Source organism: Pelodiscus sinensis, chromosome 4 (assembly GCF_049634645.1).
Source record: "Pelodiscus sinensis isolate JC-2024 chromosome 4, ASM4963464v1, whole genome shotgun sequence".
Lineage (NCBI taxonomy): Eukaryota > Metazoa > Chordata > Testudines > Trionychidae > Pelodiscus > Pelodiscus sinensis.
Window position 1 is genome coordinate 106,733,984 of NC_134714.1, and position 13,090 is coordinate 106,747,073.

Sequence of the window (13,090 nt, forward strand, 5' to 3'; positions counted from 1 at the left end):
TTTAGTCTGAAGAAGATGGGGGAGGGAGAGAGGAATAGAGGGGATACATGATAGCAGTTTTCAAGTACGTAAAAAGTTTTTCTGAAGAGGAGGGTGATAAATTGTTCTCCTTACCCATTGTGGAGAAGACAAGAAATAATGGGGTCAAGTTACAGTAAGGGGGATTTAGGTTGGATGTTGGAAAAAGCTTCCTAACTGTCAGGTTGGCTAAGCACTGGAACAAATGACCTAGGGAGATTGTGGAATCTCTATCATTGGATGTTTGGGTTGGACAAACACCCGTTTGTTCTCTGAGCATGCTGTGGATTGGATCCTTTATTCTCTGAGCATGCTGTGGATTGGACTAAATGACATATCAAGGTCCCTACAAGTCTTACATCTCTGTGATTCTCTATGCTGAGGGGAACTCATTTTGGTGTTCTGCTGCTGCAGCTCCAAGGTGAGTTCTGTGCTCCTTTCCTCAACCCCACCTGTAATTACTGCTCTCTCCTGCCAGACACTGCGAGGCAGCAATCACTGAATAAAACTGTTTTAGGTAATGGCCTGTAGAAGGGACCAGTTCCTCCTCTTGTAGCCATATTCCTATCGCATCCAAATTTATCTGTCTGCACGATGACTAAGACATGTGTTGTGCTCTCCTTATTAATGACTGCATGATGATGGAGCTCAGCAGCTTGTGAAAATACAGATGCATTATGAAAACTTAAACAACAAATGATCCTGCGGCACCTTAAAGGCTAACAAAAGATGTAGATGGTATCATGAGCTTTCGTGGGCACAGCCCCCTTCTTCAGGAAGTCAAGAGAGGAATCCTGTGAGTTCCAAATGCCACATCCCCAAATCCTTAGAGGTTGTAGTATGCATCTCTGCTCAAGCAAATGTTGAGTCCAAACACGGAGCTGATGGCAGAATCATTGCATCATGAGAGATCTGCCCAGAATGCTGTGCGCTTGATTTGAAAAAGTGCAGAGCCATGTGGATGGTCTGAGTAGCAAGGAGACTATCTGCAAGCTGGCAGTACACAGCAGTGGGGATGCTGTTTGATAGTTACACTTTTGCACACAAGGAAAACATCTTATTTAACATCCCCATATAGACAGACCTCTTAGAGGAAAATGAATTCATTGATCAATAACATCACTGAAGTTGAGAGTGCTTGCTTTTTTTAAAATACAAAACATCACCCTTGTATATATTGATAATCATTGCCTCAGTTCATCTTTGTGAGAAGATATATTTTTATTCATATGATCAGTAAATTAGCTCAAGGAAAAAATAATCCGTAAATGCTGGAAAAAGGTTTGTCCACCAACCGCTGTTTTAGATGAAGCCTTAATATTTTAAGGCTTCATCTAAAATGGTGGTGGACAAACCTTTTTTAAAAAAGTGACAAGGTTTTGAGATATTCTTTTGAATTGCATAGAGCTCATCAAGTCTGGAAAAGGTGAAACAGATTTTTAGCTTAGTTAATACATTCTAAGAGACCAAGATGAAGTGGTCCATTGATACGTTTGCAGTCATAGGACAAAAAAGGGAGATTTATGGATAGAGTTTGCTGTAATAAACTATAAATCCAGTGTTTTTATTAAGGCCATGATTTTTAATGGCTAGCAAAGTTATGAATTTAAGCTCATAGGCTCATCTTTTGAGGGTATTAGTGCAAGCTTTCTTTAAAGACCAGGTCTGAGAGGTTAGATATGGAGTGACCGTTCTGTGAAGTGTTCATGCAGAGTGGACATGGTGGGCTGTTGTGTCTTGCTTTTTTCTGTGTGAGTTAGAGATTGTAGTGATTGTATGTCTGACCCCACCCTGGGGTGTGTTTGTGGAGGGTGAGGTTGTAGACTTTCTCTTTAAGTTGTTTGGAGAAAGATTTGATAACATCCATACATTCCTAAATGAATTGTGATGAGGGACAATGTTCCCTCTAATCTCTTCCATCCATGTGAGGAATATTTTTTCTATATTCACCAGGCATGAGCAAATGTGCACCACCACTAGAAACAGAAACTTAGCTGTGAGCATTCTGCTAATCAGCTGGGCGGCATTTGAATCTCTATTGAGTGGCCTTGCAGCTTTCAGGGAACACTGATGTGGCGTGAATGGTTGACTTTTTACAGTAGTTGGTAAAAGTTGGCTGGGCTTGATGTATTCATAGTGGTTGAGAATTATGGTGACATCCCCTTTGTCTGCTGCTTGAATGTTACCTGGTAGTTGAATATCAGAGATTATATGTCTGTCTGCTGGTAGTGGAAAAATTGTGGTGAGAGTGATGCTTAAAGATTTCAAGTCAATTTTTTTTCTGAAGCAATCCATGTAGTAATCAAGGTTTCACCTGCTGTGGCGTGTCCAGTCAGATAATAATTTTTTTCTTTTGCCTGTTGATGTGGGCATTGTAGTTGTGGATGGCATTGTCATGATTGTGAAATAACCTTTTGAAGCAGAATTCTTCTAGTTCTCCCCATTTTAGTATGATGACATGATCTGTGGAGGGACAGAAGTCAGTCTCTTGGAGAGTACAGATAATTTGGCTTGCGTTAGGGGTACTTCTGATACACTGATGATGGAATGTCATGTAGAGCCATGGTTTGTCTTGGGAGATCAAGTTCTGTGGTTTGGGGAGGAGTTGTAGTTCCACTTACAAGCATCTATATCAGTAAAGAAAAGGAAGTTTGTTTTTTGTCACTGCACATCAGTGAGTAAAATATCTAGTCACATATACACCGTACACCAGTATTTCCCAAAGAAATGTTACTCTCGGCAGCATTTTCCAAAGTATGGGCTATGTTCTACTGACAGGAAGCATGATGGGCTTGCTGAGGCTGTGGACAGATTTCTTAGTTGTTCTTCAGTCTTTTTTAAGGTCTCTAATTGTTGTGGTTGTTTATAAGACGAAAATGGATAGCTGATGCAAAGGTGTTTGTTGAGACCCTGAAACAATAGATCTGAGGTCTGCCTCTTCTGTGTCCATGAATGTTAACTTAAATGCTAGTTGCATTTTAATGTCACCACTAATTATTTCAGTGCTCATTTATGTTTGTAAGAAAGGAAAGGAAATGTCAAGTTATAGGAAGCTAAGGATGCATTTAAAAATATAGTTCTTAAACCATGGTCAAATCTTTAACACCACATGAGGAGGTTGTAGGATGGAGAGGGTAATGATTTCATTTATCTCAAGAAGGGGTACGCTTTTTCAAAAATTTGGGAATGTTGCTTTATGTTGAGTGTTTTTTCAGTCATTGTTGCTGAAGTAGTGAAGCTCCCCAGTGTAAATGTGTTTCACTGGCATAATGATTGAGGTGTGCCAGCACAATTTAACAAAGTTTTGAAGTAAGAACAAGCTACATCAGTGCCAATCACGTCTTTCTCCTTTTTTTAATTCGGTGCAGTGCATCGATGCTAGGGGTGTGTCGCACTGGTGTGCAACCAACAAAACACCCCCTCTCCTCTCCTCAAAAAAGTTTGAGTGTAGCAAGGCCTTAGAGAAGATTCCAGAATTGTTTGTTTGGTACTGTGAGCTTGGTTGGTATTCAGTTTGGTTATCATGAATTTACTTCTCTTAGTGTGTGGAAACTTTTTATTAGAAAATGGAAAAGGTGGTGGAAAGTCCTGCAAATGTCAAATACTTCCCTTCCCCACAAATGTTATTTTTAATGTATCTGGTTGGGTGAATTAATAAGCAGCATGCCACTTATGCAGAAGAAAAAGTACCACATACATATTCATGAATCACTACACATTTAATGACGAATATTTCAGAGATTTCCTCCCCCGACTCCATTTTTAGACCAACGTTAATCTGGCTTAATCTCTTCCTGTTCATCCTTCTTTTGGCATAATTTATAAACAGTATTAATTAACAGGTAAATGGGTATTTGGTTACATGCAAGACCTACAAATATGTTAGTCCACTAAACAGTAAATTAAGTAAAAACAATACAAAAGTAATACTTTCAGGTTAGGGCTTCTCCGCAATATATTTTCTGTCTGTCAGGCTATGGGAAAGCAGAATGAAGTGTGGAAGATGTACTAGCAGGGCTGATTTAAACATCCTCTTAATTAAATTCAGAGATCAAAAGGGAGCGATGTAAAAATAGTATGGAACAGACGTAGACTGGAGTTTCTGTTCTTTGGCAGCTCTGTGTGGATTACTGTTACAGGAATAATGTATCCGTTTCCAGACAAAAAATATTTAAGATGTGTGAAAAAGGATCAGTTATTTACAGGATGGAAAGAAATGCACATAAATATTGCATTTGTTAAACAAGTTACACCAAATTCAGCCTTTCATGAGTGTGTGCAAGCTCCAGTGAAGTCATTGAAGATTTATTTCCTGACTTTAAGGTGAAATTCAATTGTTTGAAAAACATACATTTTTGGAAAGTGTGAAAAAGGTGTTATTAGGGTTGCAGAACAATGTTAAATTACACAGCCAGTACAATTTAATAAAGCCGAGAGCATGTGGCTTCAATTACTTTAAGAACTGTACCACAGTTAAGTAGCTAGGAATAGCTTGACTTTCCAGGATGAAAGATGACTGCCTCCTGCGATATGTGGCTGCTAGGTAATAAAAATGTTAACTATGGAGATTCTGGTGTCTCTCCAAAATTAGAATAATTGGGAAGGATAATACAAATTTGAAACCTTCTGTAATAGATAGGAACCCCATTTAATTAACCAGCAGGACTTTTTTATAGACTCATTATTTTTCATATTAGGAAATTAATGTTTTTAAGTTGAGACTTGTTCTTTCAGATGAACATTTCCTCTTTACAACCGCTGGACTATTCAGTATTTATCTGCATGGCTGCTTTTTAAAAATTTCCTTTAAAATGAAAAACATTAAATGCAGAATAAAGGAGTCTGCCCCCCCCCCCCTCCAATTTCTCTCCCTTCCCATTTTTGTCACTACTTTTGTCACTTTCCTTTGCTGTCAGGCTTTGATTAAGGTAAGGATCTGCAAGTAACTTTGTGCGTGCAGGCAGACAGACAGATTCCACTACTCAGGGGTAAGTTGCTGTATTAGGATCTAAGGTAGTAAAACAATGGGTTATGTTTCCCTTTGGAACTATAGAATTCATAATTAAATCATCAACTTTCTTTCATATACATAACTAGTTTTATAGTGGATGAATTGGGCTTTGTCCATGAGAGCTCGTGGTATTATATATTTTTGTTGGTCTCTAAGGTGCCACAGGACTACTCATATCTAGTTTTGATTGGAAATCACACTGGTCTTTAAGTAGCATTTATATTCTGCTGTCTGGCCATTGTGTAGGGCTAAGAAGGATGGAATTGCAGCCGTAACTTTGAATTTATGGATACGTCAGAGTCCTTAAAAAAGATCCTTACTCTCTCTCTCGTTTTGCTAATTCCTCTCTTAACAGACTTGACATGCAGTGTAGCACATTTTAAAACTATAACGATAGGCTGTGTATTCAGATGCATTTCAAAATATATATTTACTAGATTTTGTAAGCAGGCTGAGAAGAGGAAAAAAAACAAAACTCTTTTGAGTTTTGGAGGGAGATAACTATTTTTTCCTCTTCATCCATTTAAAAAAAAAAAAAGCAGCTTCTAGGTAAAACTAGCTTCTGGCTGAGGTGCCTTGAGGAAAACTATTCATATATTTTTAGCTTTTGACTGGAAGTGGGAATTTGTTTAAGGCTTGAAAGCTTGTCCATGCAATCTTTGCCATCGCAGTTTATAGAGCAAGAGGTTTAGACAGGTCAGCTAAACCATCTGACTTTCAGGTGCTTATCTGCATTGAACCACTGGACCCTTTGAGATTCTTTCATTGCTAATATCTATGGATTGTGTAAGAGCACTGTAAAAAGTATTTGCTGTGGCACAAATTTGTAGTATGAATGCTTAATAACTGTCTAGTAAAAAATCCTTTTGGAATAGTTGTAGACAGCAGTATATATGATTTAAGTTCTTTTAAAAAAATCTCTCGAGCTTTAACATTAAACTTTAAACTTCTGGCAAAAACTAGAGCTATATAATAATTGGTTGCAAATTCAAATGAAGTTGTTCCTGATTTCTTACCCAATTATTTGTTGAACATCTCTGTCGTGCTTGTTGCTATGCAAAATGGATTGCAGCAGTTTTAATAAACACATTAGAAAACCAAATTTGTTTGAGATACCAGGTACATTGGGTTTGATTCTGGTGCTAGTGACTATAGTGAGGTGATAGACCCTTAGCAAGTGGGAATTCTATTGGAAATTCTTCTATCTTATTCCACAATAAAACTGTCAGTGCTGCAAATGGTGCCCTGTCACCCTGGTTTCAGTGGTAGAGGGTGACTAAGAAGAATGCCAGATAAGGATGTTAAATACAAGTCAACTGAATAGTTGATTAACCTCATGAATTCTTATCTGTTAGTCGACTATTCTGTAGTTCCCGGGCATGGAGCCGGCAGCAATGCCAGGCACCAAGTGAGAGCTAGTCCGTGAGGAGAGTTAGTTTACAAACAAGCTCCCGTCGTGGACTGGCTGCCTGTTGCCCAGTGCTGTTGCCTCTGATACAGTGGCAGCAGCGTGGAGTGGCTGCAGTCCTGTCCAGAGGTTGATGTGAACTGGCACAAGCTGGAACTGAGCCACTCTGCCTGCCTGGCTCCTAATACACTTTAAATGCAGAGCCATAGCAGGAGTAGGTCCCAGACCTAGCGCAAGGGCAGGTCTTCTGAGTCGGGCTTCTGGCCAGCCTGCTAAAAATTTACTGGCAGGGGAGAGGGCAGGAGGACATGTGTGCAGTCTATTGCATTAACCTATAAGCTTTTGCTTATTGGTTAATTGAATATACTATTACATCTCTGATGCCAGGACACACTTTTCCCATTACCGTATAACTTTGTGTGACCAGCTTCTTTGTTTTAAGTCCTCTTGTATTCAACTGTTAAACTTGTATCTGCAGCCTACACTGAGGTGCAGAAGAAACTACACTGGCACAAGACCATGATGTCCAACCAGTTCTGAAGTGAACTAGCCAACTCAACTGGCCAAATAGCCACATTGTTCAAGCCAACTAGCCACCCTCAACCGGTCAGTTAGCCATATGTGGCTAGTGTGTTGGACATCACAAGCATAAGAGATTATATAGTTTAGTGATTCGCCGACTGAGGTTCATGAGCTACTTGCAGCTCCTAAATGTGTTTCCTGTGGCTCTGTGCCTAATATGCTATTAAATCACTGTGATTTATTAACCAATCTAAGTTACTAACGAAACAGGATGCTTTTACTATGTTGTTAATCAATTGTAGAATACTGGATCATTCATTCTGCTGTGAGTTATGTATAATCTATTTGACTCCGAAGTCATTTCTGTAGTATCCCATCAATTTATTGGCTTGAGTGTAAGTCCATTTTTCACAAACATCTTTCTTTCTTGTTTGACTTTTAGATTACCAGAGATTGATGACTGTGGCAGAGACCATCACAGCACTAATGTTTCCATTCCAGTGGCAGCATGTATATGTTCCCATCCTGCCAGCCTCTCTTCTTCATTTCCTAGATGCCCCTGTCCCTTATTTGATGGGCTTGCACTCCAATGGATTGGATGACAGGTCTAAGCTGGAACTGCCTCAAGAGGTGAGAGAAGCTTGGTTAGATTGCTGTGTATTTTACATGGCTACTAGGTTATTGTGGGAGAAGTGAAGGAGAAACTGAGTGAACAGTGAAAACTCTGATAGGGAATGCCAAGTGGAAATGTACTGAGCATTCCTATTTACATTGGCTTGACGGATTTCATTGGGGATATTAGATAAAATCCATTCCAATGAACAAGAGAAATAGAACTCACTACTTTTGAGAACCTTCTGCTGTAGTAAATTCAATCTTGTAATTTATATGATATATGTATTAATGCAGTTAAGGTACTTGAAGGAAAAAACACATTTTAACCTACCGAGAAATCAATATTTATTTGTTGGTAGTTGACAATTGTGCATTGACACGATGCAAGGGATGGGCAATAATTTTTTATGAGGGGCCACTCCAAGAATTTGGAAAGTGGTCAAGAGCCTTCCATGATATTAATGGAGAAGATGCAGGGTCTGGGACGGAGATTGGGTGCAGAAGGGAGCATAGGGTAAGAGACTGGGATGCAGACAGAGGTGTGGGGTCTGGGAGAGAGGTGGGGGAAGGAGGTGGTTGTGACCTGGGGCAGAGGACTGGGGTCCAGAGGCAGCATGTTTTGTGTTGTGGGGGAGGAGCAGAGGGTTGGGAAGGACAGGAGGGGCTGGGGTGCCATAGAGTACATTTCTCAGGCAGGCTTTCTACCTGTCCCGCCCCTGAACAGGCTACAAGGGCCATGGGTGGGTGTGTGTGTGTGTGTGTAGGTGGGTATGTGTACACTGCATTCCTCTTTCGAGAGAGGAATGCAAATGCAGCCGAGCAAAATTGCAAATGAAGTGTGGATTTGAATTTCCCATGCTTCATTTGCATAATTGCAAACAGGAGCTATTTCAAAATACCCTATTTTGAAAAAAGAAATTCTGTCTAGATGCGGTTATTTCAAAAGAAAACCATTCTTTTGAAATTACCCTTAAACCTCAAAGAAGGGTTTTCTTTTGAAATAACCGTCTATACAGCGTTTCTTTTTTCAAAATAGCACCTGGATGAGATTATGCAAATGAAGCATGGGAAATTCAAATCTGCCCCTCATTTGCAATTTTGCTCAGCTGCATTTGCATTCCTCTCTCAAAAGAGGAATGCAGTGTAGCCATATCCTATGTGTGTGAATAGCTGCATGCTTGGGGAGGTCGGGGAGAGGGGAGTGGTGCTTCACGTGCTGTCTGTGCTTCAGACAGCTCCCATTGACCAGAAACTAGCCAATGGGATTGTGCTGGGGGCAGGAGCAGCTCATGAAGCCTTTCCCCTGCGTCCCCAGACTTGCAGCTGTTGAAAGACAAACAGCCCAGCAGCCGCTTTTCTGAGCAGCATGTGGGGGGTGGGGGAGAGCGCAGGCAAGGAGGTTGCCTGAGGCTCCCCACTGCATCTGCAGTCTGGGTCCAGTGAGTTGGTGGGCCCAATGCAGCCTGCGGGCCATATTTTGCCAAACCTTGCACTACGCAGACACCAAACAAACAGGTAATTCCTATCCTAAGTAATTGACAAACTTAAATACCGATTTTGGGTAGCATAAATGGCTGTATTACATTTATTTTGTCCCACCACCAGCTAATAAGCTCCACAGAAAAGGGTTGCTTGGCTGGCTGGCTGGTTGTGGAGATCAGGGTGTGCAGTGGCAGGATGGCCTTATGCGCTGCCTGACTCAGCATAGAGGAATGCTACGCAAGCCTGTACCTGTCAGCCTGAGGCTCCTTAACCAAACAGGAACAGAGCTTCACTCCATCATCATCATCATCATCATCAACTATGGGCTCAACGCCCGTTGGTGTCCGATGCCTCCCTCATTATTTTCTTCCATCTTTCCCTGTCTAGTGCGGAGTGGCTTAGTTTCTGAAGACTAGCTCTGCAGCAATCTACTGTATCATATACCCATTCTCTGTGGGGTTTGCCTTTCATATTCGGGCCATCCATTGTGCCGAATACCAGGGTCTTAACTTTTCGCTTGTCGTTCATTCTGCAGATATGCCCAAATAGCTGTAACTTCTGTTGTATAACCTTCTGCAGTAGGTTCTCTTTTGGCTGTATCTTCCTATATAATTGCTTCTGCATCCATCCTATTCTCAGGATTTTTCTGTAACAACTCCTCTCGAACGCCAGTATCCTTCTTTTCGAATCTTTCGTTATCACCCATGTCTCACATCCGTACAACATGCTGCTAAATACACATGTTTTCAAGACGCTCAGCTTCGTTCCTAAGCTTAATCGCTTTTCTCTTCCAGATCTTATCCATCGCCTTCAAACTCGCTCTTGCTTTCACTATTCTAGTTGCTATTTCCTTCTTATAGTCTAGATCATATGTCATGTTGCTCCCCAAATATGTGAACTTCTCTACGTTCTCTAGTTCTATCCCATCGACACTGATCTTCCTTCCTATTTCCTTATCTGCAAAAACCATTGTCTTCATGTTATCGATATTCATACTCAGTCCATACTGCTTCCCTTTCTCATTTAGCACCTGCACCATTCTTGCTAACTTCTCTTCATCTTCCTCGATGATAACTATATCATCCGCAAACCTCAAGTTGTTAATGCTCATCCCGAGCACTGATATTCCTTCTATCTCTTCCTTCATCTTGTCCATCGCTCTCTCTAGGTGTGTGATGAAGATATTGGCTCTCCTTGTCTCATACCTCTACTCGTTGTACACCAACTTCCCAACTCTCTGCATGTTCTCACTGCTGCCTCTGTATTATCATTGATATCCTTCAACAGCTGTATGCACTCTCTGCGACTCCAACACCACCCAAGTCATTTTCTGATCTATACTGTCAAATGCCTTCTGAAAATTGACAAAGCAATTGTAGATGTTCTTGTTCTTTTGCCAAGCTTTCTGCGCTATCAATCTCAGTGCCAATATCTGTTGCATGGTACTTCTATCTTTCCTGAATCCCACTTGCTCATCCTCTAGATGTTCTTCTATCTGCAATCTCAATCTGTCCGTCAGAATCATCATCATCACTTTGCCTAGATGACTCATTAAGGCAGTCGTTCTGTAGTTCTTGCACTCCGACATGCTTCCTTTCTTGTGCAGTGTCACTAGTACTGATCTTGTCCATTCCTTAGGTGCCTTCTTTTCTTTCCATGCTATATTACATAGTTGATATATTTCCTGAATCATACTTTCTCTGCCGTATTTGATCATCTCTTCTGTGATCTGGCAGGCTTGAACTTAACATACCGTGAGTACTGTCCCATGCTGTTCCACTCCAAATCCTCAAGGGGATCGCCACTTCTGAGTGGTGAGAGAGCACTAGACTGGCAGACGCCTGCTCCTGCTTGAGAGCTAGGTTGCACATTGGATGACTTTATAAACAATTATTAGTGCCATATAATTCAGTCTCAAAAGTACTGGGAGTTTTGAAGCCTAAAACTACATGCAAGGAGGTGTCCATAAAGTGTTTGATTATCCCATCCTCCTATCATATGACTAATATATAGAAGCAATCTGGAAGCGTGAACTTACTGGCATGCGAGTAGATGGGTGCTTTCAGAATAGATTCCTATGAAGTGCAGCTTGGACAGTATGATCCAACTGCTGTTAAAACCAGTTGAAATGCTAGTGTAGGTAGGACAAATCCTTCCTCAGAGCTGGTTGAGTAGGGAATACGATCATATGGGGAAAAACTAGTTAGGGAGTCTTAATGATGTCCATAAATTCTTCACCTTTTTCTCTGTTCATGTATTTGGCTCTTTTTATGTTTTCATTTTAACTTTGTTTTTTCAACATAAAAGAGAAACCAGGATTTGGGCAGAAAAATACATGCTTTTCATTATTACAGAAATATAGTTTGCATAGAAATCTTCCTAAAAAGGTCTCTTGATATTTGTGTGGCGATTTATTCTGTAAACCTCCACTTTTGTCACCCTGCCAATCTTTTTGTTGTTTTTATTCAAATCCCTATGTCAACTAGTATTTGTTATAATAGTTGATATGCAGTTTGTCATTGGAACTGAAAAGTATAATCTTTCCCTGCCAATACTGTCACATTCTTCTTAATAAGCATTAAGGGCTTTGTGTTTTTTCTAATTAAACTAAGCCTCCATTGATCAGAATATTTTTTTTCTCCTTGTTTATATACCAACATAATTAATGATACAGGCAGGAACATGCAGAACTTTGAGAATGGTCAATTACTTCTGCTAGCAGATATTGTTCCTGTTTTTCATGGACCAATTAATATAGCTAATGTTTTTGTTTTTTTCCTTTTAGTTTTTTTAGTTGCTAGCTGGAGTGAAATAAATGTATGGGTATGCACGTGCCTGCATGTGTTATGTTTGTAATGTATATTATTTATTAGTATCTGGACTTTTCTTTATACAGTAATATAAAAGTGAATGGTTCATAACACATGAAAAAAATATAGTCCCTCCCCAATAGAGAGAAGAGCTTGTCTTTTGAAATCTGGAGAAAATAACACAACTTCACATAAATAATTTTTATTTTCATATTTTGAATCTCAACTATTTGACAAGTGAATAGCTTTTTGGAGGGCTTTCTCAATATTCCTAAAAGGCCTAAATTGGAATATATTCATTTATCTGCTCAAAGTAATCCCAGGAACATTTACATTTGGGAAGTTTTGTTACAAAGAACTGCAGAATTAAAGTTGGGGTTTTTATAGCAGCTTGTAGATAGAACAGAATCTTCTGAGGAAAAGGTACTGTTGAAAGCGGTGTTCCAGTATAATTAAACCAGAGTTTGGTATAGCCAGGACTAAAACCTGGCTTGGCTTATCTGAGGCTTGCACAAGAAACCAAAACATTTAAAGAGGGAGACTGTAGCAAAGAGGTGTAAAATCCCAATCAGTCAGTTGACCGGCTAGATGTTAGGTTAATCTCATGTTTCATTGCTTAACTGACTTAGCGGGATTCTAGGCGGGGAACCGCTCCAGTCCAGCAGGAGCAGTCCCCAACCCATGGGCCTCCTGGCCCCTGACGGCACAGGGGATGGGCTGCTGGGTCTGCTACTACCTGCACAGAGTGGCAGGCTGCTAGCTCGGGGGGGAACCAATTAACTGTTACCAGGTAAGCATCACCCACTAAGGATGTTGCTCACCAGTTAACAAGTTCCACTCATTCACATCCCTACAGTAGCACTCGTACACCCAATGAATTTACAGTATTTCATTCTGAGAAGTACCACTGTGGAGTTCAGATTCAGCCTTATCATTTGCCTCTACTACTTGGCTGGTTAGTTAATATTTTCTTAGCAGACAAGAAGTTATGCCTCATCAGATGACTAGGACAAGTAAGTGTGATCTCCACATTCCAAAAATATATTTCCAAATAAAGAAAAGCCGCAGTCGCTCCCAAAGTACAGCAGGTTTCCTCACCTCTTTTCCTATGTATCAGACAGACAGTCGTGAACATTTATAGGGTTTTTGATATGCAGGATCTGTCTGGGTGTTTGGCTACCTTTACAGCTGTATTTACTGCTCTGTCTGCAATCAAAATGGTCT

General features: G+C 40.4%; 1 protein-coding gene across 5 annotated transcripts in view; it reads left to right on the plus strand.

The window, feature by feature from the left end:
• Nucleotides 1-13,090, plus strand: part of DENND5A (DENN domain containing 5A) — a 144,305-nt gene that overhangs the window by 58,064 nt on the left and 73,151 nt on the right. For all 5 annotated transcript variants that reach the window (XM_075927965.1, XM_075927961.1, XM_075927963.1 and 2 more), the window contains exon 5: nucleotides 7,402-7,589. In XM_075927965.1, coding sequence (XP_075784080.1) covers nucleotides 7,402-7,589 — 188 coding nt within the window. The remainder of the gene's footprint in view (nucleotides 1-7,401; nucleotides 7,590-13,090) is intronic.